The sequence below is a fragment of the Salmo salar genome, chromosome 22, assembly GCF_965601325.2.
Source record: "Salmo salar chromosome 22, fSalSal1, whole genome shotgun sequence".
Lineage (NCBI taxonomy): Eukaryota > Metazoa > Chordata > Actinopteri > Salmoniformes > Salmonidae > Salmo > Salmo salar.
The window spans coordinates 3,701,208-3,728,808 of record NC_138312.1 but is presented as its reverse complement, the minus strand read 5'-3'; the positions used below and the strand labels follow the sequence as shown (position 1 = coordinate 3,728,808).

At 41.3% G+C, this 27,601-nt stretch overlaps 1 protein-coding gene across 4 annotated transcripts in view; it reads right to left on the bottom strand.

Annotated features, from left to right (window-relative positions):
• Window positions 1-230: 230 nt before the first annotated feature.
• LOC106582631 (receptor-type tyrosine-protein phosphatase T) overlaps window positions 231-27,601 on the bottom strand; it is a 593,162-nt gene continuing 565,791 nt past the window's right edge. For all 4 annotated transcript variants that reach the window (XM_082967335.1, XM_045705246.2, XM_082967334.1 and 1 more), the window contains 7 exons: window positions 26,165-26,314; window positions 24,740-24,913; window positions 23,197-23,328; window positions 22,238-22,363; window positions 20,705-20,868; window positions 8,159-8,294; window positions 231-3,430 (listed from right to left, as the gene is read on the bottom strand). In XM_082967335.1, coding sequence (XP_082823461.1) covers window positions 3,377-3,430; window positions 8,159-8,294; window positions 20,705-20,868; window positions 22,238-22,363; window positions 23,197-23,328; window positions 24,740-24,913; window positions 26,165-26,314 — 936 coding nt within the window. In that variant the 3' untranslated portion in view covers window positions 231-3,376. The remainder of the gene's footprint in view (window positions 3,431-8,158; window positions 8,295-20,704; window positions 20,869-22,237; window positions 22,364-23,196; window positions 23,329-24,739; window positions 24,914-26,164; window positions 26,315-27,601) is intronic.

Sequence of the window (27,601 nt, the reverse complement as noted above, 5' to 3'; positions counted from 1 at the left end):
TCATTGATGCATATGCAAATGTATTCATATATATGAATGTGCTGTCTGGGAATAAATAGTTAAAATGGGAGGAGGTTCGGATCTTGATTCATCAGTATTTTGTTTGACCTTTCCTGAGATTGACCTTTCACCTTCACAATCCTACTGTAATGTAGGCTTGACATTTACTATAGATAATATCAATAGTTGTAAATTGGTTGATAAAATGTGTTGAAAAAATAATATTAAAATAATTTGATCAACATTTTGGTCCCTTTATTTGATGTAACCACATTTTTAAACAACAAAACATCCATGGCAATTTCATCACCAGATCTAAATATCACTTTGCTAGACAACATTTTTTTTTTAACAAATTCAAGAGAAAAATTAGGAAAACGAAATATAATAGACAGTGGAAATATGAAAAGCAAAACAAACAACTTGCATTGACCTCTCTTCATTATAATTCCAACACTGTTTCTCTTTTTGTTCGAGTCACCAAAAGGCTGCATGTTAATAATACAACTATGCTGTGTGTTGACACAATACTTCTTCTACACCTCATACTGAAAGTCACTGTCCATGTTCAGCAAAACATTCTTCTGACAAAGCCCTGTACAATACTATACTAAAACTGTTCAATGGACAGAAAACCCAGTCAAAACACTGTTAGCGTGCACAATTCCCAGGCCGGGATTCAATCCGAAACTCTCTATAGCAAGCTTGACATTTAAAGGTAGTTTCCAATTGAGCCATCTGCAGCATTTGCCTTGAATGCGATTTCTGCAAATGCTGCAAACGCTGCCTTCAAAAGCAGCATTGTCGACTAGAGCACTCTAATTAAATCCCGCCCTCAGTCAAGAGTTGGATTCACAATCTCATCTGGATTCTGTTTCCATGTCTAGTGAGGATGAAGACAATCCAAAGTTCTCCAAACAGTATGCATGAGATGCATGGGCGGAGAGTAATGGCAGGACAAGGTTACGGTGTCCATATTAGGACAGCATCACAATAAGCCAAATTGCTCTTATAAAGTAGAATATGAGCGCAGAATGGACAGGGATGAAAAACAAAGTAGTCTTCTTATCCAAATCCTGAGACTGGGAAGCAGTAGGGTGGGGGCTGCTACGGTGCTTGACAAGCTTGAGGTGGACATTAATACAATGTTATGCCACTCTATCCCTAGGCTGATATGTTTCTTCACAATTTGGTTAAAATTGTATATTTTTAAAGATGTGAGTATGGCACTATCGACCAAATTAGGGGAGACTGGGGCAATTGTAAAAATGTTTGCGTTTAACTCTTTTGCTCAGAGACCTCTTGAACTATGCCAATCATCTAACTCCTTTGCTCAGAGACCACTCGAACTAGGCCAATCATCTAACTCTTTTGCTCAGAGACCTCTCGAACTAGGCCAATCATTTAACTCTTTTGCTCAGAGACCTCTCGAACTAGGCCAATCATTTAACTCTTTTGCTCAGAGACCACTCGAACTAGGTCAATCATCTAACTCTTTTGCTCAGAGACCACTCAATCTAGGTCAATCATCTAACTCTTTTGCTCAGAGACCACTCGAACTAGGTCAATCATCTAACTCTTTTGCTCAGAGACCACTCGAACTAGGTCAATCATCTAACTCTTTTGCTCAGAGACCACTCGAACTAGGCCAATCATCTAACTCTTTTGCTCAGAGACCACTCGAACTAGGCCAATATTTTTTTTATATAAGAAACTTACATCTGTCTCCTAATCCTTCATACCATTTATATGTATGTACATATGACTGTCAGATCACAATATTGATTGTAATCCAAAAGGTCCGGACATTACATTTGCCCTGTGTCAAGGGCAATTGTAACAGTAGCTGTGTTCAAATGTAACACCTAAAAAATTTACAGAATAAATTCACTTAATTCATAAACATGAATGTTTTTTAAGTTATCATATTATCATAGACGTAAGTAATGATTTTTCAATAAATATGAATATTTTTTGGTATGTAAACAATAATTACAGTAAACCCATGTTTGTGCATGGCCATTTGGTTCCTCTCAAAATATCTGAACAATATGATGGTTTCCAGATTATATCTGTTTACAATTTCTGTGGCACTCTGCAGGACACCACGGCTATTTAAAGTTATTTGTATAATTCATGTATAATTCATACAATCTTAGTTAAAATCAATTGTTTTCATAATTTGGCTGCTTGGCTCAGGGTCATTTTGACACTGAATTACAATTGGCAATTGCCCCCAAACCAGCAGCCATGACAAAACCTCATGTGTCTAGTAAGAGACAACAATAGTGACATGTCATTCATGTCAATGTATAGTCAACATATAGTGATGAAAATTATGATAGTTTGAGTTATTGGACACTAATGCTAAGGGCAGTATAATAAAAATACAACCGGTGGAAAAAACTACTTTCATCCCTGAAAAACAAACATTTGAATATAGTGAGATATCTGGCTGTAACTTTTCAAGCAGGGACATAACCTAAATGTACTGTGTGTTTCATCACTCTAGCTTGTTTCTGTTTGGAGAAATGGAATGTGTTACAATTGCTCCCTGTTACGATTGCCCCTAGTCTCCCCTACACGACACCATTTTAAAATGGGATTGAAGGTAAAGCAGTGCAAAATACAGTGCAAATGACAAAACACATGAATGTAAAATAAGTTTTGATGAATACTGTGTAGAGCCAGCATAGAATGCTAAAGTGTTGACTGGCACTTCTCTCATTTTCATTGCAGCAAACCATGTGAGAAAATCAACGTGTGCACATGGATGTAAAGGAGTTGCAGGAACCACAAAATCCAAAGAATTACAAAAAATATCTGCCATTTTGTGTCTGTTAAAACAGGGGGGAAATATATTATACAGTCGTTATTAATATTCTTTGAAAAGAGGTGCAAAGCCAGGTAGAGTTCAAATCTTTGCATCTTGCATTTGTCTTCGTCTGTACGGTGGTATCAGTTGTTTGTTAATCTGATTGTGTTGTTTTTGTGTGTGTGTTTTTCTAATCCCCATCAGCTGAAGCCATGTCAGTTTATTTTCTTGGTTTGTATTTTTACACTGAGGGAATACAATTCAAGGCATATATCTAAAAAGGAAATTACTGTACAAGATCACATCACAGTCCGAGATGGACATTGAAGAAAGAGAAGGAAAGCTGTGTTTAAAGGTTTTCATTCCATTTTTTCTTTATACAAGCGAAAGGGGTCCCAGTCTTGCAAAAGCGCACACATAACCCCAGTGTGGAGGGCGTTTTTTTTTTCATATAGAGTTTCACGTGTGTGTGGTCACACACAAATCCACTGCCTCATATGGGTTGGTGTCTCTGCAGTGTCAGCACTGTGTCCCACAGACACGAGAGGCAGCGTTGCTCTCTCAGAATGAGCTAAGGGCCTCCAGAGCAACTTCATAGCAGAACTTGTACTGTTCCTAGAACAGGGAAATAAAGACAGAGCACTAGTCAGTCATTGGCACGATTGTCATATTACCAATCTGTCAGAAATATGACTCATTTTTTATCATTATTAAAAAAGAAACACAAGCTGAGATTAGTTTGATATTTATGGATACAAACTAGTCGTTCGTTCTTTATTTTCCGTTGCCATGCACAGTGGCAACGTTCTTATGCCTTGCTTGCTGCTTGCTGCTAACCAACTAGCAATGGCTTCACAGTCTGCAGCCAGAATAACAGCAACGTTTATTCCATTGCATTTGTTTAAGCTGTTTATCCTGCTTATACCACTGTTGCCAAAGAAAACAATACAAAGCAAACAATTACCGGTAGAAATGTATACAGTGCATTCAGAAAGTATTCAGACCACTTCCCTTTATAATGTTACAGCCTTATTCTAAAATTGATTAAATCAAACATTTTCTTCATTAATCTACACACAATACCCAATAATGACAAAGCGAAAACAGGTTTATAGATTTTTTTCCAAATGTATTACAAATAAAAAACAGAAACAACTTATTTACATAAGCAGTCAGACCCTTTGCTATGAGACTCAAAATTGAGTTAAAGTGCATCTTTTTTCCATCGATCATCCTTGAGATGTTTCGACAACCTGATTGGAGTCCACCTGTGATAAATTCAATTGACTGGACATGATTTGGAAAGGCACACATCTGTCTATATAAGGTCCCACAGCTGACAATGCATATCAGAGCAAAATCCAAGCCATGAGGTTGAAGGAATTGTGCATAGACAGGATTGTGTCGAGGCACAGATCTGGGGAAGGGTACCAAAAAATGTCTGCAGCATTGAAGGTCCCCAAGAACACAGTGGCCTCCATCATTCTTAAATGGAATAAGTTTTGAAGCACCAAGACTCTTCCTACAGCTGGCCACTTTTCCTACAGCTGGCCACAAAACTGAGAAATCGGGGGAGAATGGCCTTGGTCAGGGAGATGATCAAAAACCCGATGGTCGCTCTGACAGAGCTCGAGAGTTCCTCTGTGGAGATGGGAGAACCTTCAAGAAAGACAACCATCTCTAAAGCACTCCACCAATCAGGCCTTTATGGTAAAGTGGCCAGACGGAAGCACAATAAAAGGCACATGACAGCTCACTTGGAGTTTGTCAAAAGGCACCTAAAGGCCTCTCAGACCATGAGAAACATTTACATTTTAGTAATTTAGCAGACGCTCTTATCCAGAGCAACTTACAGTAGTGAGTGCATACATTTCAACAACATTCTCTAGTGTGATGAAACCAAGATTCAACTCTTTGGCCTGAAAGCCAAGCGTCACGTCTGGAGGAAACCTGGCACCATTCTTAATGTGAAGCATGGTGGTGGCAGCATCATGCTGTGGGGATGTTTTTCAGTGGCAGGGACTGTGAGACTAGTCAGGATCAAAGGAAAGATGAACGGAGTCAAGAGAGATCCTTGATGAAAACCTGCTCCATAGCGCTCAGAACCTCAAATCAAATACAATTTTATTTGTCACATGGGCTAATTACAACAGGTGTAAACCTTATCGTGAAATGCTTACTTATAAGTGCTTAACCAACAATGCAGTTTGAAGAAAAAAAATAGTTAAGAAAATATTTACTAAATAAACTAAAGTTACAAAAATAAACGGCCAATAATAAAATAACAATAACAAGGCTATATACAGGGGATACCGGTACCAAGTCAATGTGTGGTGGTACAGATTAGTCAAAGTAATATGTACATGTAGGTAGGGGTAAAGTGACTATGCTTAGGTAATAAACAGTGAGTAGCAGCAGCATAAAAAAAATGCAAATATTCCGGGTAGCCATTTGATTAGCTGTTCAGCAGTCTTATGGCTTGAGGAGTCTTTGGGAATTTTTAGGGCCTTCCTCTGACAACGCCTGGTATAGAGGTCCTGGATGGCAGGAAGCTTAGTCCCAGTGATGTACAGGGCATTACGCTCTAGCTTCTGTAGTGCCTCGAGGTCAGAGGCCGAGCAGTTGCCATACCAGGCGGTGATGCAACTAGTCTGGATGCTCTCGATGGTGCAACTGTAGAACTTTGTAAGGATCTGAGGACCCATGACAAATCTTTTCAGTCTCCTGAAGGGGAATAGGCATTGTCATGCCCTCTTCAAGACTGTCTTGGTGTGTTTGGACCATGTTCATTTGTTTGTGATGTGGATACCATGGGTCTTGAAGCTCTCAACCTGCTCCACTACTGCCCCATTGATGAGAATGGGGGCGTGCTCAGCCCTCCTTTTCCTATAGTCCACGATCATCTCCTTTGTCTTAATCATGTTGAGCAAGAGGTTGTTATCCTGCACCAGACTGCCAGGTCTCTGACATCCTCCCTATAGGCTGTCTCATTGTTGTTGGTGATCAGGCCTACCACTGTTGTGTCATCTTCAAACTTAATGATGGTGTTGGAGTCATGCTTGGCCACACAGTCATGGGTGAACAGGGAGTACAGATGGGGACTATTGACACATCCCTGAGGGGCCCCCGTACTGAGGATCAGTATGTCAGATGTGTTGTTACCTACCCTTACCACCTGGGGCTGCCCGTCAGGAAGTCCAGGATCCAGTTGCAGAGGGAAGTGTTTAGTGATAAGCTTTGAGGGTACTATGGTGTTGAACGCTGAGCTGTCGTCAATGAATAGAATTCTCACATAGGTGTTCCTTTTTTCCAGTTGGGAAAGGGTAGTGTGAAGTCCAATAGAGATAGCGTCATCTGTGGATCTGTTGGGGTGGTATGCCAATTGGAGTGGGTCTAGGGTTTTTGGGATGATGGTGTTGATCTGAGTCATGACCAGCGTTTAACCTCAGACCGGGGCGAAGTTTCACCTTCCAACAAGACGATTCTGAGCACACAGCCAAGACAACGCAGGAATGGCTTCGGGACAAGTCTCTGAATGTCCTTGAGTGGCCCAGCCAGAGCCTGGACCTGGACCTGAACCTGATCGAACATCTCTGGAGAGACCTGAAAATAGCTGTGCAGTGACGCTCCCCATCCAACCTGACAAAGATTGAAAGGATCTGCAGAGAAGAATGGGAAAAACTCCCCAAATACAGGTGTGCCAACCTTGCAGCGTCATACTCAAGAAGACTCAAGGCTGTAATTGCTTCCAAAGGTGCTTCAACAAAGCACTGAGTAAAAGGTCTGAATAACTATGTTAATGTCATATTCCTGTTTTATTTATTGTATACATTCGGAAAATTTTTAAAACCTGTTTTCGCTTTGTCATTATGGGGTATTGTGTGTAGATTGATGAGGATTTTTTTTTTAAATCCATTTTAGAATAAGTCTGAATACTTTCCGAATGCACTATATATACAGTGCCAGTCAAAAGTTTGGAGACAGCTACTCCAGGGTTTCTCTTTATTTTTACTATTTTCTACATTGTAGAATAATAGTGAAGACATCAAAACTATGAAGTAACACATATGGAATCATGTAGTAACCAAAAAAAGTGTTCCATCAAAATATATTTTATATTTATAAATCTTCAAAGTAGCCACCCTTTGCCTTGACAGCTTTGCATACTCTTGGCATTCTCTCAACCAGCTTAATGAGGTAGTCACCTGGAATGCATTTCAATTAAGGGGTGTGCCTTGTTAAAAGCACATTTGTGGAATTTCTTTCCTTCTTAATGCGTTTGAGCCAATAAGTTGTTTTGTGACAAGGTAGGGGTGTTATACAGAAGACAGCCCTATTTGGTAAAAGACCAAGTCCATATTATGGCACGAACAGCAGTCTGTCATTTCTTTAAGACAAAAAGGTCAGTCAATACGGAAAATTTCAAGAACTTTTCAAGTTTCTTCAAGTGCAGTCGCAAAAACCATCAAGGCTTCAGACAAACAGACAAGCTTACTTCACTAACAGATCTAACTAGAAACATGTTGGAGGATTTGACAACTTTAGATGCAGAGGGGACAGGAGAAATTCATGTTCATCACTCACCACGTTAGGTCATCAAATGCTCCAAGAAGATGTTTCTGCAAAAACAAATCAATACTAGCTAGCTAGCTAGCTACGTTTTTTCCTTGTTGGACCTGTATTTACAATGTATCCAATTTCAGTTTGTGTAGTTGTTGGTTTAACTTTCTGTAACTTTATAGCAAGTACGATCTGCATGTGTAGGGGCATATTGCGTCATGATTGCAAGGTGTCCCTATATCTTTTCCAACTGTCCCGTTATCTGGTTTTAATGTTCATTCTAGAATGCCCTTCTAGCCAATCAGAAAAGCGTATTAAACAATGCTGTGGTATAACACTAGATGAAAAATAAAGAGAACAAAATCGTCTTTCATCGAAATTTCATGGAGTATTATGACGGTATCTTCAAAGTCACCAATAACTTTTTTATTACAGTAGTTGTCTTTTGCCCCAAAATCTACTTTAATTCTAAGAGAACAGCCCTGCCCATCCTGAGATGGATCTGTCAAATGAAGCATCTGGTTTCTGAGGCTATATGAGAAGGCGTAGAGACATCTGTTAACACAACACCTGCAATAGCAAGTCATCAGCCTGAGAATGTGTGTGCGTACATGCGTGTGTCTCTGTGGCTGTGTCAACCCGTCTGTGTATGGTCTCGAACCTGTCCAATACAGCCACAACTGTGTGTCCTGAATGTGTCTGATATTGCTGATAGGTACTAATAAACCCTCCTCAAGCCACCTATACAGTACCACATCACCTGTAGTGGTCAGTGGAACGTACCACAGTCTCCACCATGTTGGATTTGTTGTTCCTCAGGGTCTTGACGGTGTGGAACACATCTACAATGTTCTGTTGTTGGATCATCTCACTGATGCTGCAGATGGCACAGAAGGTACCGCTACGTCCACCACCCATCCTGTTGGAGAGAGAGGTTAAAAGATAGGTAAGGAAAGGTGAATAAATGGGATAGAGAGAACAGTTAAAAGAGATGTAAAGAGAGGGATGAGAAAGGGGCAGAGAGAGCGAGGAAGAGGGACAAAGGTAGAAAAGGCCAAAGGAAGATGGAGAGAATGAGACCGAGAACAAGGGAGAGAGGTAAATGAAGAGGGAGAGAGATGAAGAGGGAGAGTGATGGAGGGGCAGGGTAAGGGACAGAAAGAGGGAATAATTAAGACAGAGAGGGGGATGAGAATACAGGCTTCCTCATGCTTCCCATCAGAAACAGTTCGGAAACAGTTTGTGCATATATTATGACGACGTTATGTGACGTTTTTGTCCGTTTTGGCCTTCAGCAAGGATTTTCTGGCTGTTCGTGCACACACATTTTTTTCTAGATGCAAGCCGAATTTCAGAAACTAAAGTCTATGCCCCTTTGTCGGTGATTGGTCAACAGTAGAGATTCTTCAATTAAGTATTTGTTGTCATTCAACGATAGCTGACTCATTTCCGTTTTCAGTTGAGAACGTGGGACACATTTTCAGGTGATAAATACTGCGCCAAACATCATAGTTAGATGTACAATTGCGTGACTAAGATCTCCTTAGCAAAAATGTTGAAATTAATGACAGATTCATTGAGTTATCTTAGATTAATTCAAACTATTTTGAGGAAGTGTATACTGGCTATTGCGTCTCAAGATGGACAAACAGTACTATTTCTCATTTTTCAAGCGAATGTCAAATCAAATCACATTTTATTTGTCACATGCGCCGAATACAACAGGTGTAGACCTTACAGTGAAATGCATAATTACAAGGCCTTAACCAATGATGCAGTTTTGAGAAAATAACTATAAAAAAAGTTTGAAAAAAGCAAGAGATAAGAAAAACTGATAATTAAAGAGCAGCAGTAAATAACAATAGCGGGCCTATATATGGAGGGTACCGGTACAGAGTCAATGTGTCAATGTGTGGGGGCACCGGTGTCGAGGTAATTGAGCTAATTATGTACATGCAGGTAGTTAAAATTATGTACATGCAGGTTGTTAAAATGGCTATGCATAGATAATAACAGAGAGTAGCAGCAGCGTAGTGGGGGGTTGCAAATATTCTGGGTAGACATTTGATTAGCCGTTCAGTAGTCTCATGGCTTGGGAGTAGAAACTGTTTAGAAGCCTCTTGGACCTAGACTTGGCGCTCCGGTACCACTTGCTGTGCAGTAGCAGAGACAACAGTCTATGACTAGGATGGCTGGAGTCTTTGACGATTTTTAGGGCCTTCCACTGACACCGCCTGGTATAGAGGTCCTGGATGGCAGGAAGCTTGGCCCCGGTGATGTACTGGGCTGTATGCACTACCCTCTGTAGTGCCTTGTGGTCGGAGGCCAAGCAGTTGCTATACTAGGATTATGTCTTTTCAAGCAAAGGTCAAAGGTATGCGAACACTCGTTCGGTTCTAGGCTAGGCGCCAGCCAACCAAAGAATGCGGAAACCTTTAGGAGGACATAATTGTTAAGACAGAGGCAAAGAGAGTAAAGAAAGAGGGAGAGAGGTAAAGAAAGAGGGAGAGAGTAAAGAAAGAGGGAGAGAGTAAAGAAAGAGGGAGAGAGGTAAAGAAAGAGGGAGAGAGGTAAAGAAAGAGGGAGAGAGGTAAAGAAAGAGGGAGAGAGGTAAAGAAAGAGGGAGAGAGGTAAAGAAAGAGGGAGAGAGTAAAGAAAGAGGGAGAGAGTAAAGAAAGAGGGAGAGAGTAAAGAAAGAGGGAGAGAGTAAAGAAAGAGGGAGAGAGGTAAAGAAAGAGGGAGAGAGGTAAAGAAAGAGGGAGAGAGGTAAAGAAAGAGGGAGAGAGTAAAGAAAGAGGGAGAGAGTAAAGAAAGAGGGAGAGAGGTAAAAAAGGAGAGAGAGAGTAAAGAAAGAGGGAGAGAGTAAAGAAAGAGGGAGAGGTAAAAAAGGAGAGAGAGAGGTAAATAAAGAGGGAGAGAGTAAAGAGGGAGAGAGTAAAGAAAAAAGGAGAGAGTAAAGAAAGAAGGAGAGAAGGTAAAAGAGAGTCGATCAGAATCGTCCATTGGGATTAGAGGTCGACCGATTCATCGGAATGGCCGATTAATTAGGGCCGATTTCAGGTTTTCATAACAATCGGACATCGGTATTTTTGGACACCGATTCGGCAGATTTTAAATTGATTTTTACACCTTTATTTAACTAGGCAAGTCAGTTAACACATTCTTATTTTCAATGACACCTAGGAACGGTGGGTTAACTGCCTTGTTCAGGGACAGAACGACAGATTTTTACCTTGTCTGCTCGGGGATTCAATCTTGCAACCTTACAGTTAACTAGTCCAACGCTCTAACCACCTGCCTTACATTGCACTCCACGAGGAGCCTGCCTGTTACGCGAATGCAGTAAGAAGCCAAGGTAAGTTGCTAGCTAGCATTAATCTTATCTTAGAAAAAACAATCATTCAATCAATCATAATCACTAGTTAACTACACATGGTTGATGATATTACTAGTTTATCTAGCGTGTCCTACGTTGCCTTTAATCGATGCGGTGCGCATTCGCGAAAAAGGACTGTCGTTGCTCCAACGTGTACCTAACCATAAACATCAATGCCTTTCTTAACCTGTTGGGTCTAGGGGGCAGCATTTGCACGTCTGGATAAAAAAAATGTACCCGATTTAATCTGGTTACTAATCCTACCCAGTAACTAGAATATGCATATACTTATTATATATGGATAGAAAACACTCTAAAGTTTCCAAAACTGTTTGAATGGTGTCTGTGAGTATAACAGAACTCATTTGGCAGGCAAAACCCTGAGACATTTTCTGACAGGAAGTGGATACCTGATGTGTTGTATTGAGTTTAAACCTCTCCCATTGAAAAACACAGGGGTTTAGGAATATTTTGGCACTTCCTATTGCTTCCACTAGATGTCACCAGCCTTTACAAAGTGTTTTGAGTCTTCTGGAGGGAGATCTGACCGAACAAGAGCCATGGAACGGTGATGTCCCATTAGACACCTGGCGCGCTACTTCATGTTGGGTACCCTCGTTCCAATACGTTATAAAAGGCTATGCATTCGTCCACCTTGAATATTATTCATGTTCTGGTTAAAAAAGGCCCTAATGATTTATGCTATACAACGTTTGACATGTTTGAACGAACGGAAATATATTTTTTCCCCTCGTTCATGACGAGAAGTCCGGCTGGCTTACATCATGTGCTAACGAGACGGAGATTTTTGGACATAAATGATGAGCTTTTTTGAACAAAACTACATTCGTTATGGACCTGTGATACCTGGAAGTGACATCTGATGAAGAGAATCAAAGGTAATGGATTATTTACATAGTATTTTCGATTTTAGATCTCCCCAACATGACGTCTAGTCTGTATCGCAACGCGTATTTTTCTGGGCACAGTGCTCAGATTATTGCAAAGTGTGATTTCCCAGTAAGGTTATTTTTAAATCTGGCAAGTTGATTGCGTTCAAAAGATGTAAATCTATAATTCTTTAAATGACAATATAATATTTTACCAATGTTTTCTAATTTTAATTATTTAATTTCTGACGCTGACTTGACTGCCGGTTATTGGAGGGAAACGATTTCCTCAACATCAATGCCATAGTAAAACGCTGTTTTTGTATATAAATATGAACTTGATAGAACTAAAAATGCATGCATTGTCTAACATAATGTCCTAGGAGTGTCATCTGATGGAGATTGTAAAAGGTTAGTGTATCATTTTAGCTGGTTTTATGGTTTTGGTGACCCTGTCTTTGACTTGACAAAACATTACACACAACTCTTGTAAATGTACTGTCCTAACATACTCTAAATTTATGCTTTCGCCGTAAAACCTTTTTGAAATCGTAAAACGTGGTTAGATTAAGGAGATGTTTATCTTTCAAATGGTGTAACATAGTTGTATTTTTGAAAAATTTGAATTTTGACATTTATTTGGATTCAAATTTGCCGCTCTTGAAATGCACCTGCTGTTGATGGAGTGCACCACAGGTGGCACGCTAGCGTCCCACCTAGCCCCAAGAGGTTAAAGTCAATACACAAGTATATATTTTTAAACCTGCATATTTAGTTAATATTGCCTGCTAACATGAATTTCTTTTAACTAGTAAAATTGTCACTTCTCTTGCAACAGAGTCAGGGTATATGCAGCAGTTTGGGCCACCTAGCTCGTTGCGAACTGTGTGAACACTTTCTTCCTAACAAAGACAGCCAACTTTGCCAAACGGGGGATGATTTAACAAAAGCGCATTTGTGAAAAAAGCACAATCGTTGCACGACTGTACCTAACCATAAACATCAATGCCTTTCTTAAAATCAATACACAGAAGTATATATTTTTAAACCTTCATATTTAGCTAAAAGAAATCCAGGTTAGCAGGTAATATTAACCAGGTGAAATTGTGTCACTTCTCTTGCGTTCATTGCACGCAGAGTCAGGGTATTTGCAACAGCTTGGGCCGCCTGGCTCGTTGCGAATTAATTTTCCAGAATTTTACGTAATTATGACATAACATTGAAGGTTGTGCAATGTAACAGGAATACTTAGACTTATGGATGCCACCCGTTAGATAGAATACGGAACGGTTCCGTATTCTATCTAACTGAAAGAATAAACGTTTTGTTTTCGAGATGATAGTTTCCGGATTCGAACATATTAATGACCTAAGGCTCGTATTTCTGTGTGTTATGTTATAATTAAGTCTATGATTTGATAGAGCAGTCTGACTGAGCGATGGTAGGCACCAGCAGGCTTGTAAGCCATGTGGCTCAGTTGGTAGAGCATGGTGTTTGCAACACCAAGATTGTGGGTTCGATTCCCATGGGGGACCAGTACGGAGAAAACATTTATGAAATGTATGCATTCACTACTGTAAGTCGCTCTGGATAAGAGCGTCTGCTAAAATGACTAAAATGTAAATTCAAACAGCACTTTCGTGCGTTTTACCAGCAGCAGCGTGTTAGTGGGAGCTTCAAGCCTATCAACTCCCAAGATTAGGCTGGTGTAAACGATGTGAAATGGCTAGCTAGTTAGCGGGGTGCGCGCTAATAGCGTTTCAAACGTCACTCGCTCTGAGACTTGGAGTAGTTGTTCCCCTTGCTCTACATGGGGAACGCTGCTTCGAGGGTGGCTGTTGTCGATGTGTTCCTGGTTCGAGCCCAGGTAGGAGCGAGGAGAGGGACGGAAGCTATACTGTTACACTGGCAATACTAAAGTGCCTATAAGACCATCCAATATTCAAAGGTATATGAAATATAAATCGTATAGAGAGAAATAGTCCTATAATTCCTATAATAACTACAACCTAAAACTTCTTACCTGGGAATATTGAAGACTCATGATAAAAGGAACCACCAGCATTCATATGTTCTCATGTTCTGAGCAAGGAATTTAAACGTTAGCTTTCTTACATGGCACATATTGCACTTTTACTTTCTTCTCCAACACTTTGTTTTTGCATTATTTAAACCAAATTGAACATGTTTCATTATTTGAGGCTAAATTTATTTTATTTATGTATTATATTAAGTTAAAATAAGTATTCATTCAGAATTGTTGTAATTGTCATTATTACAAATAAATAACAAAAAAAAAAAAAAAAACGGCCGATTATTCGGCATCGGCTTTTTGGGTCCTCCAATAATCGGAATCGGCGTTGAAAAATCATAATCGGTCGACCTCTAATTGGGATGCACAAAGTTTTGATATATGGTCAAAAAAACTGTTGTAACAGCCCATTTAAAATATCTCTGAGCCAATCTATAAGCTGTATTACTTTGTTGAATATATTTCATTAATGTGAGAGGTGTACCATGTACAGTATAGCAGGACGTGGGACTGTACTTAAGTAACAAATTGTACCTGGGGCATTCATTAAAACATGGAGGAAAACCCACGAATCTAACCCAGCAGCAAAACTACCGTAGCCCATCTCCTATCCAATCCACATAGACTGAGCTTAAGCCCATATGTGTATTACAAAATCCATATTAGGGCAGCATCAAGCCCTTGTATCCCCTGCATACAATATTCTGCATGACTTACCATTCAAACAGTCGGACCATTAATGATGAAAATACTCTAACAATTCTCTAACCATTTGGTTTCAACTAGAACCCGTGTGATACATAAAACATAACACATTAGAGAGAGGATGAGGGGCATTTGGAAAAGATGAGGAATGGTTGACCACTTAACCAAAATCAAACTCTGCACAATCTCTGAAAAGTAGTATTGAAGGGTCTTGAAGGGACTCATTGAGGCTGAAGTATTTCCTTCAACATGTTCAAGGTAATACACATTATGATTGCTAAATGAGAGAAACTACCCTACTACCATTATGATTATCAGAGGCGGCGGAATTAGGGTCTGCGCTAGTCTGGCTGACGAGATTCAAGTAGTCGGCGAGGGAGAGCTGACACACTGGTTTGGATAGGAGGCCGTTGTAAAAACAGTACTTGCACAGAAATGTGATCCTGAATGTGTTGAGCTTTGATTGGTTCCCTCAAACTTTTTTTTTCTTTCCTGGGGCACCTAAAATGCTCTAATGCCTCTGGCTATGAGACAAGTCATAATTACAGTGTCCATATTAGCACCAGTGTTGGGGTCGTTACAAAAAAAATTGTTATATATTACCTATTACTCGTTTTTTCTTTACTACTTTATTTATGACTACCTGGGAAAAGCAATGAGTTACACTAATATTACTTTTGTTATATTACTTTTGTGTTAAACCCCAAAACATTGCGCATCCTTACTCAATGTCAACGTTACGTTAGGTAGGCCTATACACCAGTGGATAAGGGCAGCATTTTCTCTACTACATACCCAGCAACAAGCTTGTTCAGATCTCCCTGGGTTACAGCCTGTCCTCCTGAATGATTGAAATCAAGCCTTGGTTGTTTGGATGAGGTAGACAAGCGTGTTACTTTTGCAGATGCTTCAAGAGATTGGATGCTGTGTTTCTAGCAGTGGAGATGTGTTTCTCACCTGGGCACAGTTTACATCCAAGATGGCTGAATCCAAGATGGCGTAGCAGTCAGATGTCTTTTATCTTTGTCCTGTCGTGTCCCTTGTATATATCTTTTTACATCTTTTTCTTCGCATATCTTTTAAAAATATTTTCCTAAACCTCAACTTCTAAATATTCTCCTGCAACCTGCCTCACCCAATGTGGCGTGGATCTGTTTTTTTTCCTAAAGTATTTCTATTTACTTCAGATCTGGAGTCCTTCAACTGAAGCTAGCCAGCTAACTACCTACCAGCTATCAGTCAGCAAACCATTGCCAGCTAACCTTTAGCTCGGAAAGCTCTAGCCAGTTTGAACAACATGACTCAAACCAGAGCATAATGGACCCATTTTATTTTTAAAATTTCTCTCCATATTCCTGGATTCCTACCGCAAACTCTGAACATTTTCATCTGGATCTTCGCAACTCGCTAACCGCAATCCCGGGTGACTACTCCTGGCTAGCGTTTCCATCCCGGAGCAAGCACCAATTAGTCTGAAGCTAGCCCGGCCAGGGCTTCTGTGCTACCACCGAAGCCCACTCCTGGGCTACAATATCCGTACCCCTTCTACTGCCGGTAAGGGGCACGGAACCCCGCCGATCCTCTACGACTGGAATACCGACATAATCTGCCCGAGGATTCCAACAGGCCCCTCAGGCGCAACGTCCGCTGAAGGCCCATTCTGCTAACCGCAGCCTGCTAGCTACCTAGAGCTACTTGGAACACTACTAATCCCACTACTGGTCTATTGACGTCACCGCATGAAGAGGCAAAAACAGACTTATCCCAATCGCGACGCCCCCCAAAGGCTAACTTGCTAGCCCCGGTCTGCTAACTGCTAGCTTGCATGCCCCGGTCTGCTAACTGCTAGCCCCGGTCTGGTAACTGCTTGCTTGCTAACCCGGTCTGCTAACTGCTAGCTTGCCAGCCCCGGTCTGCTAACTGCTAGCTTGTTAAGCCCCAGCCTACTAACTGTTAGCATTGGCCTGCTAACTGTCTGAATTGCCGTGTCCCCAGTCAGCCCAACCACTTACTGGACCCATATGTTCACTTGGCTACGCATGCCTCTCTCTAATATCAATATGCCTTGTCCGTTACTGTCCTGGTTAGTGATTACTGTCTTATTTCACTGTAGAGCCTCTAGCCCTGCTCAATATGTCTTAACCAGCCATGTTGTTCCACCTCCTACATGTGCGATGACATCATCTGGTTTAAACGTCTCTAGAGACTATATCTCTCTCATCATTACTCAATGCCTAGGTTTACCTCCAATGTACTCACATCCTACCTTACCTTTGTCTGTACACTATGCCTTGAATCTATGCTATCGTGCCCAGAAACTTGCTCCTTTAACTCTCTGTTGCAAACATGCTAGACGGCCAGTTCGTATAGCAGGAGTTGCAGAGGGAGGTGTTTAGTCCCAGGGTCCTTAGCTTAGTGATGTTGAATGCTGAGCTGTAGTCAATGAATAGCCTTCTCACAAATGTTTTCCTTTTGTCCAGGTGAGAAAGGGTAGTGTGGAGTGATAGAGATTGCATCATCTGTAAATCTGTTGGGGCGGTATGCAAATTAGGGTGGGTCTAGGGCCTCTGGGATGATGGTGTTGATGTGAGCCATGACCAGTCTTTCAAAGCATTTCATGGCTACAGACGTGAGTGCTATGGGTCGGTAGTCATTTAGGCAAGTTACCTTGGTATTCTTGGGCACAGGGACTATGGTTGTATGCTTGAAACATGTAGGTATTACATGCTCAGAGTACACGTCCTGGTAATCCTTCTGGCCCTGCGGCCTTGTGAATGTTGATCTGTTTAACCTCTTGGGGCTAGGTGGGACGCTAGCGTGCCACCCGTGGTGCACTCCATCAACAGCAGGTGCATTTCAAGAGCGGCAAATTTGAATCCAAATAAATGTCAAAATTCAAATTTTTCAAAAATACAACTATGTTACACCATTTGAAAGATAAACATCTCCTTAATCTAACCACGTTTTACGATTTCAAAAAGGTTTTACGGCGAAAGCATAAATTTAGAGTATGTTAGGACAGTACATTTACAAGAGTTGTGTGTAATGTTTTGTCAAGTCAAAGACAGGGTCACCAAAACCATAAAACCAGCTAAAATGATACACTAACCTTTTACAATCTCCATCAGATGACACTCCTAGGACATTATGTTAGACAATGCATGCATTTTTAGTTCTATCAAGTTGATATTTATATCCAAAAACAGCGTTTTACTATGGCATTGATGTTGAGGAAATCGTTTCCCTCCAATAACCGGCAGTCAAGTCAGCGTCACAAATTAAATAATTAAAATTAGAAAACATTGGTAAAATATTATATTGTCATTTAAAGAATTATAGATTTACATCTTTTGAACGCAATCAACTTGCCAGATTTAAAAATAACCTTACTGGGAAATCACACTTTGCAATAATCTGAGCACTGTGCCCAGAAAAATACGCGTTGCGATACAGACTAGACGTCATGTTGGGGAGATCTAAAATCGAAAATACTATGTAAATAATCCATTACCTTTGATTCTCTTCATCAGATGTCACTTCCAGGTATCACAGGTCCATAACGAATGTAGTTTTGTTCAAAAAAGCTCATCATTTATGTCCAAAAATCTCCGTCTCGTTAGCACATGATGTAAGCCAGCCGGACTTCTCGTCATGAACGAGGGGAAAAAATATATTTCCGTTCGTTCAAACATGTCAAACGTTGTATAGCATAAATCATTAGGGCCTTTTTTAACCAGAACATGAATAATATTCAAGGTGGACGAATGCATACTCTTTTATAACGTATTGGAACGAGGGTACCCAACATGAAGTAGCGCGCCAGGTGTCTAATGGGACATCACCGTTCCATGGCTCTTGTTCGGTCAGATCTCCCTCCAGAAGACTCAAAACACTTTGTAAAGGCTGGTGACATCTAGTGGAAGCAATAGGAAGTGCCAAAATATTCCTAAACCCCTGTGTTTTTCAATGGGATAGGTTTAAAGTCAATACAACACATCAGGTATCCACTTCCTGTCAGAAAATGTCTCAGGGTTTTGCCTGCCAAATGAGTTCTGTTATACTCACAGACACCATTCAAACAGTTTTGGAAACTTTAGAGTGTTTTCTATCCATATATAATAAGTATATGCATATTCTAGTTACTGGGTAGGATTAGTAACCAGATTAAATCGGGTACATTTTTTTTATCCAGACGTGCAAATGCTGCCCCCTAGACCCAACAGGTTAAGGTCTTATTCACATCGGCTACAGGGAGCGTGATCACACAGTCGTCCGAAACAGCTGGTGCTCTCATGCAATGCTTCAGTGTTGCTTGCCTCGTAGCGAGCATTGAAGTCATTTAGCTTGTCTGGTTGGCGCGTGTCACTGGGCAGCTCACAGCTGGGTTTCCTTTGTAGTCCGTAATCGTTTGCAAGCCCTGCCACATCCGATGAGCATCGGAGCTGTTTTAGTAGGATTCAATCTTAGTCCTGTATTGACACTTTGTCTGTTTGACGGTTCGTCAGTAGGCATAAAGGGATTTCTTATAAATACCCGGGTTAGAGTCCTGCTCCATGAAAGCGCCAGCTCTACCCTTTAGCTCAGTGTGGATGTTGCCTGTAATCCATGGCTTCTGGTTGGAGTAAGTACGTGTGGTCACTGTGGGGATGACGTCGTCGATGCACTTATTGATGCTACATACAGTGGTGCTTATCTAAAAAAGGCCCACACAGTTCCATACAATTAAATGGCTCCACAAAGTTTTACATCAGTAGACACTGATAACAGAGCGGTGAATTTGAGCTGAGGCCATTCATTTAATTAGATATCTGTGGGGCTTGATAAACCCTTTGTCATGGCGAGTGGCACAAACTGAAATATAACCTGGAGTGATGATTCTCTAACTTCTTTTTGTCACTGACTCTTATCACTTCATCAGTTCAAGTACATCTCATCTCTCTCACGTGCGACAGACCATGCACCTCATGGATTTGTCTTTTCTGTTGTCAATATCTATTATTTCCATGTGACTTTTAAAAGCAATTTCTCACCACAACAGAAATAGTGTGGTTGAGGTCATACAAAAGTCTCAAAGGACTTTCCATCCTCTGTATATACTCTAGAACAGCCATACTCAACTGGCGGACCGTGGTCTTAATCCGAGCTCCCGACTTAAAAAAACTTTTGTCCGTGGGATTCAGTCAGGTTTTTAACTTAATGCTGCTGGGAGTTATAATAGTTGAACACACAATGTACAATTTTGAAACTTGGTAGTGCATGGGCAGTTTTCCTCTCGCAATGTCCTTAACTGACAGACCTTAGAGAGCTATTCTTAACCTGCGAGAAATGTCCAGTTGATTAACTACTGGCCATGTTAGCTAGATGGGTAAATTAGGCTAACTAGCTATCTAAATATTGTAGTTGGCCAGATTAGGTTCCCAGGGGCTTCGATCCCCAGGGGGCACCCATTGATTTTGTTGAGTCACTAAGGTATCAATACACACATAAGACATGGGAAAATGTGTAAAATTGCAGGAACTTAGCTTTAAAACGGCTCCATTTTCTCTCTGCCTGATGACAAAGTGTGTAGAATTTTAGGAAATTTGCTTTAAAATTGCTCCATTTTCTCTCCGCCCGATGGTAAAATGTGTAGAATTGCAGGGAATGAGCTTTAAAACGGCAACATTTTCTCTCCGCCAACAAGAGTGGTTGGAACAGTTTGAACAGTTTGGGGTCACATTGGTCGAGGTTTGTTACTATGCCGATAACCTTTGCCATCTCGGAAATATGTGTGACCAGACCTTCTCAAATACCCCTGCTCTAAAAGGAAACATCACTGTGGAAGCGAGCAGTGATAAATACATTCATAAAGCACATTCCCTATTGTCTTCCTGTCTGAGAGTATAGTGTTGTATATGAGTAGGGCCAGACAGAATATACAGGGAATTTTTTCGACCACTAACTTCACTCATTTAGCAGCAGAATTTGAATTAATTCCAGCATTTGATTTTTAATCATTTCTACCCCTCCACATCATGTCTGGTTTAAACGTCCTCGTATACAATGTCCCTGTATATAAATTCCATGGGCACGTGACTATCCACGTATGGACACTGTATTAGTAAAGAACTGTGTTCTGATATATGGACACTGTATGGAAATACAACTTCCATGGAAGTGTGAAATGTCCTAATATGGACACCATATCAGCATACAAATGCCATGGACTTGACTGTTCTAGTATGGACAACCGTATGAGTATACAACTTCCATGGATGTGTGAATCTGATATCGACACCATAATACAAAGACTGAACTTCCTTTGAGCCAGACCCTCAGCTACTCACAGGCAGTGGACCACGGTGCGTCCGTCTCCCCCGTCGTACTGCTCCTGCCACTTGGCCAGACGTCTCACCAGCTGCAAGATGGAGCGCTTGGACAGGGGCGTGTCCCGATAGGCCGGCCAGCCGATGAACTGGAAATGCTGCACCAAACGGTAGCCATCCTGGGGCTGCCAAAGAATCATAAATGAATGCCGTTATCAACATCATCATCATTGTTGTTGTGGTCAACATCATCATCATGGACAACATCACAGATAGTATCCTCATCATGCTTAGCACAATCATCAACCACTAGCAAGGTAATCTTCCTCCTCATTATAACCATCATCAAAATTGGTAGAGGGACTTCGCCAATTTGAAGGGGGATCAAGTTTACCTCTGTGTCCACTGCAAATATAAACCACTCAGCCACTCAAGTCATTAATTAACTGCTGACGCACGGAGCACCTCATCAGAAGCACATCTATTCCCAGTGTATTTGGGACTCATCTTTGCTTCTCTTAGCCAGAGCAGAGCCAACAAGCCTACTCCTGGCAACCACAACAAAGACGTCATCTGGCTCCATGCCCAAGCTGGGAACAAGGGAGAGACTCATTTTGTCGTACAGGAGCCGTGTCATTTGCTTCTCGCGGTGGCGATGGAACCATTTCATGGTAAATTGGAGAAGCCACCGCTGCGGCTTTTTGCACCATCATGGAGCTAAGTGTTGATTAGCTGGCTGGCGAAGCCTGCCGTCTCTGCTGGTTAAAGTGGGGGGCCATGAGCAAGCAAGAAGGAGAGGAGAGAGAAAGGAGTAACCGAGTGCAACGAACACAGGGATTCATGTGGCAGTGATTTAATGGTGTCTAATGAGTATTAGTGTAAAATAAAGCCCCCTCATATGGAACCAGTCTGAACCAGCCATTGCACTGCCAGGCTTGGCCTGTCTGTTAGCGCCATCCCCATTGGCAGGGCTCAAAGCAGAGTCTAAATGTTTACGGGACGATTGTGCCCATGTATCAGACCCGGGTTCAGATACTATTGGAAATCTTTCACATGCTTTGAGCATTTTCTTTAGCCTGCCTGGAGTGCCAAATGGATATTGTTTTCACTTTTGGGACTATTCTATTTGCTCCATTTTCCCAAGCAAGCTCATTCAAACACAGCTGGAGTATTAGAAATGATTTAGAATAGTATCTTAACCCAGGTCTGACATGGGTATGTGGTGTGCATGGCACAAGCAATTAGGTTGACATTTGAAGGAGTCTAAGTGACAAGACAGTGTCCTAGTGTTATATCGTCGTGGAGTGTTGTAGAAGTGGAGGCAAGACAAATGTATATCCGGCATTTGAGCATCTGTTTCTTTTTTATGCTGGTCTGTGACCTATGGGATGTAATACAGTTTGTGACCTATGAGAGAAAACGAGCAGAGCTATATAAAGTCCTACAGCCATAGATTCTAGTTTCTATGACTGTGATAATAATAAGTCACCTATACAGTGTTCCCTATTCATTTTAAAACCTGGTTTTGACACTGTACTTTATTGTGATACAGACCCTGGCCATGTTGCAGATCCTGAAGATGCGATTGATGATGTCTTCATCGATGTCAGCTGAGATGAACTCCACCTGGACGGGGCCGTAGCAGCAGGAGCTCTTCTCGGGCCAGTACTGCATGCAAAGCTAGGGAGAAAAGAGGGAGTTAGCCATAGAAGTATAATTATTTCTACATTTAACATGGCCGCCGGTGCACCCATCACAGAAAATGTACTTGACTGGGAATGTCCGTTCTAGTAATTCTATTTATATGGCGTGAGCCTTGCTACATCACATGCTGTTGTGGACACTGTTGTTGACATATAGTATTCTACCCATTGGAAAGCACTGAAAACATTAAATTAACTACACATTGCTTTGGCCATTTGAACAAAACCATCTCCAACTCACCATTATTGATTTCATATGCAAGGTCATACAAGTACGAGAAAAGAAAAACATTGCTAACATGCTGGGTGGAATCAATGGAAGGTCATGTGCACACACAGGAAAAGCTTTGACCATATTGGCCTCTGCACGGTACACCTACAGCTAAGGGCCATGATGAGCAATCCTCCAGTCTAGTACTTTTGAAAGGTTCCAACCTCTTAAAACGAGTTCACCCTCACGTCAATAGGCCTTTGCTGGGCTTCAATCTAGGTGTCTGTCTGAGGGTTCTGGAAGCTATGTCGGATAGTTAAACCCCTGGCAGAGAAAAGAGCAGCTAGTCCTGCCCTATAAAACTGTGTGTATGTGAGACCCGGAGGAGGAGATGACAATGGAGGGATAGATGAATAATAATAATAAATAATAATAGAATGAACAGAGAGCAATAGAGCATGTGTAAGACCTCCACAGCAGACCGATAGTCAAAGAGATAAGAAAAGTCACTGTGTGTGCATGCGTATGTTTACGTGCACATATATGTGTGTGCGCACATGCCTGTGTGTATGCGAACCCAGAGGGTGAACAATACACACCTGTGCTGCATCCATCTCGTTGAGCATGACTATCGAGGAGCAGTTGTAGTCGAAGACCAGCCTCCAGAAGTCGGCGGCCGTGTTGGGCAGCGGGTGCTGGGTTACGATGAAGGCTGCTGGCTGTTTATGGCTCTGGAAAAAAAATCAATAACACAGTACTTCAGCCCTCAGTAGAGAAGGAGAGAGAGACAGAAAGAGAGAGGGACTCCAATACCTGATCAACTCGTGGCGAAGGACAAAGAGCCAAAGCAGGCGGACTCCCACGGACAGTGTTAACCTTGCGCCGTAATGCATTGACAAGAGAAATCCAGCTACAGATCATTACGCTGCTGCCAGGCAGGCCGGGTCTGGGAAAGACACCGCTGGCTTTATTTAACTCCACCTCTGTGCTTGTTATTGTCTGCCGTTGTTGTCTTATCAGCTCTGTGTAGCTTATCAGGATCTATGTCAGAGGAGGCTCCGCAGAGGAGGAAGAGTAGGACCATCCTCCTCGCAATTTTTTTTTTCTAGAAACATTTAAACAAATGATCCTTTTTAGATAAAACTATAGTAAATATATTCACATGACACCAAATAATTGACTAAAACACACTGTTTTGCAATGAAGTAGCCTCAGCAGAACTCTGTAGAGTAGCACCATGGCGTAGCCAGAGGACAACTAACTTCTGTCCTCCTCTGGGTACATTGACTTCAATACAAACCTAGGAGGCTCATGGTTCTCACCCCCTTCCATAGACTTACACAGTAATTATGACAACTTCTGGAGGATGTCCTCCTATCTATCAGAGCTCTTGTAGCATGAACTGACCAGTTGTCCACTCAATAAAAGGTTTAGAGAATGAATCTACTACTGAAAGCATAAGCTAGAGCTAGCTAGCACTGCAGTGCATAACATGTGGTGAGTAGTTGACTCAAAGAGAGAGATAGACAACAGTTGAACAGTTTTGAATAAATGTATTTCTTCCAAAATTATTAAGACACAAGAGAGAGAGAATTAGCTATATTTGGTTGTATATTTAATGAAAAAAAATATCATCCTCCCTCATCTTAAATGGCACTGATCTGTGTGTATATATCTGCTTTGAGAGCCTATGAGGCTGCCTCACAGTCATCATTTATCACAGTGCTATGGCTTAATGGTGTGTTGGATAATGATCAGTTGTTAAAATGATGTTTGTTATCTTTTGTATTGCTGTTGCACTATGACATTTAATTGTTAAACACAGTTTCTGCCTCCACATATCCCCACAACAAATGTAATAAACATAAAATCCCTGTACTAAGTCATAACACAACAGTACGAAAGCATATCTCAAACTAACTGATCTGTCTGCCAGTTTGGATGACATCTTCAGCCAAGCTAAAGCCAATGGTTAAACCCTACTTGGAAGTCTGCAAATAGTATTTTAAATCTTTGAGCGTTTGTTTGAGTCTGGCTATAGAGTGCCAGATTGGCAGGGTTGGCACCTTGGGACAATACCAGTGGTTGAGAGAGAGAGAGAGAGAGAGAGAGAGAGCGAAAGAGAGAGAGAGATTAACTTACATCCATGAGGGCAGCGTTGATGTAGTTACTGGACTCTCCATCAACAGAGATGAGGAAAGGCAGGCAGCGATCCACAGACAGGACGTCCATGCTGCGGTTCTTGTCATGGTTCCGGGGGAGCAGTCCCACGCTACAGTCTTCAGGCCTCACCCGGGGAGTCACGATGTTCAGAGTCTGGAGAGCGAAGACATTATTTTTACAATTATTTGTCAGGTCGTAACAAGTTTTTTTTTTTTTTTGAAAACCTACATTGTCTTAACAAGAGTTTCTGGGTCACGATTACCAGGATCAGTAGAGAGGCAGAGTCAGGTGCAGGAGACAGAGGTCCGGAGTAATAGTGGGTTTTAATAGAAAAATCCGGGAACAACACAAGAAGCCGAAAGGCACAGGGCGCACATAAATTCAACTCGGGAAAACACGTTCCCAAAACAAAAGACGCACGGGGCGCAGCCCGGTAAATATAATTAGCAACGAGCGCAGCACTCACAACTGTCCTGAGTTGACATAAAACAATCCCGCACGAGAACCCAAACTGAAAATACACACTAAATAACCCCCCACTAATGACAGACACAAAACAGGTGCGGGATAGACAGACAAAACCAAAAGACACAGAAACATAAATCGGTGGCAGCTAATAGGCCGGCGACGACGACCGCCGAGCGCCGCCCGACCGAGGAGGGGCGCCACCTTCGTTGGATACTGTGACATGCTGACTATTTTCATCTTCGACACGTGAACTTTTTGTAACCTACTGGGTATTAACTTCCAACCCGAGATGTTCAAGACACAATACAGTATTCTTCTAAGCTAAATCATATACATAACATTAGTCTAGTACATTAGTCTCTGGGAACTAACACAAATATTCAGGTCTCAGGCAAGGTTTCTCCCTCCGCTAGCGTTATTCACCAAACCACCACCTCTGCAACACTCACAATGACATAGCCCTGAATCGACTGCCCAGACTAGTAGTGGAGAATGAATTGGTGAGTAAATAAGCCCACGAAAACAAATAATCTGCCCCTATTTTCTTTGATTTCCATATTCAAACATAACAGCATTACTGGTAGTCAGTGCCTTCAACAAGTGCAAATACTTCACTAAAGCGAAGGCTGCAGATCACTTATGTATGAGGGAGAATGAGAGATATTGAGATTGGGAGAGCGATAGAGAGATATGTATCATACATTATGAGACAGATCACAGATCTGAGACCTGTGCTTGATATAGTGATGGGATATTAATCTCAGAGAGAATACGGAGCACAAGTGCTTAGCTGCCGAGTTCATACTGTATCCTGACGGTAGCTACAAAGCCTTGTTCTTGGAGAAGGCAAATGTCATACCTCTTAGGAGGAAAAGAGAAGGGCGGACGGACAGACAGACGGACGGACAGACGGACACAGAAGTGGAGAGTGCTAACCTGAAACTCGTCCTTAATTTGGCTAGAGTTGGTCTGTGGGTCCAGTCTGATAATGTTGTAGTATATGGCTCTGAATTCACAGACTGGGATGGCTGTGTTTCCACATAGGCAGGCTTCCAGGATGGCATCGTGGACAAAGACATACTGCTCCTGGGGTAGGACATAATACATAACAGGTGAGATGACATGCGATGTCAAAAGAGGTTAATGTATTTCTACCCTTTAGGTCAACACCAACACACAAAATGCCACTTTATTTACAGCACTTCAACCACTAGTTGGACTCTATTCATTAGACTCAATCCACATGTACTGTTGAAATGTTTTGAGAACAGAGCAGAACATACAGGTAACAAGTCCAACTCTGACTGTTTGTACACTGATATACAAAACCATAATTAGTTGTCTGCAACACTTTACATTAAGTTACCACTATTACTATGCAACTACACAGTAATAACTATATCATCAACATAGTAGTTAAATAGGTATTACTATGTAATAGGGTTGTAGCGGTATTAGTTAGAACACAATTGGATGAGTAAGTAATTACACATCCACTTGCTGAAGGTTATTCCACATATGTAATTACTGATGTTACACATTTTCTTGTGTTTAATGTTTTGTAATTACATGTTTGATAGTCACCTGTGAATTACCATGTTAATAACGCAAACCAAAATCTGACATAGTTACATGTAACTACATGGTGCCATTACCATCAAATCCACCAGTAATACCGGGTTGCTCTGATGATGTAAATAGGCTAGGACCTGGAAACACACCCTGTGATTAACTACTGGTTATTTTAGATGAGTTCATTTCTGTGTTATTACCTGGCTCAAAGGGTATACTGAATCAAGTGTCAAGTAACAACAATGTAGTTACATAGGATATACTTAATTAAGCAGTAAGGTCCGAGGGGGTGTCGTACGGTGCCTTCGGAAAGTATTCAGACCCCTTGACTTTTTTCACATTTTGTTACGTTACAGCCTTATTCTAAAATGTATTAAATACATTTTTTTTTAAATCAGGAAACTACACACAATACACCATAATGACAAAGCAAAAACAGGTTTTTATCTGAAAATGTATTAAAAATAAAAACCAGAAATACCTTATTTACATAAGTATTCATACCCTTTGCTACGAGATTCATCCTGTTTCAAATGATCATCCTTGAGCTGTATCTACAACTTCATTGGAGTCCACCTGTGGTAAATTCAATTGATTGGACATGATTTGGAAAGGCACCTGTCTATATAAGGTCCCACATTTGACAGTGCATGTCAGAGCAAAAACCAAGCCATGAGGTCTAAGGAATTGTCCGTAGAGCTCCGAGACAGCATCGTGTCGAGGCACAGATCTGGGGAAGGGTACCAAAAAATTGATGCAGCATTGGAGTTCCCAAGAACACAGTGGACTCCATCATTCTTA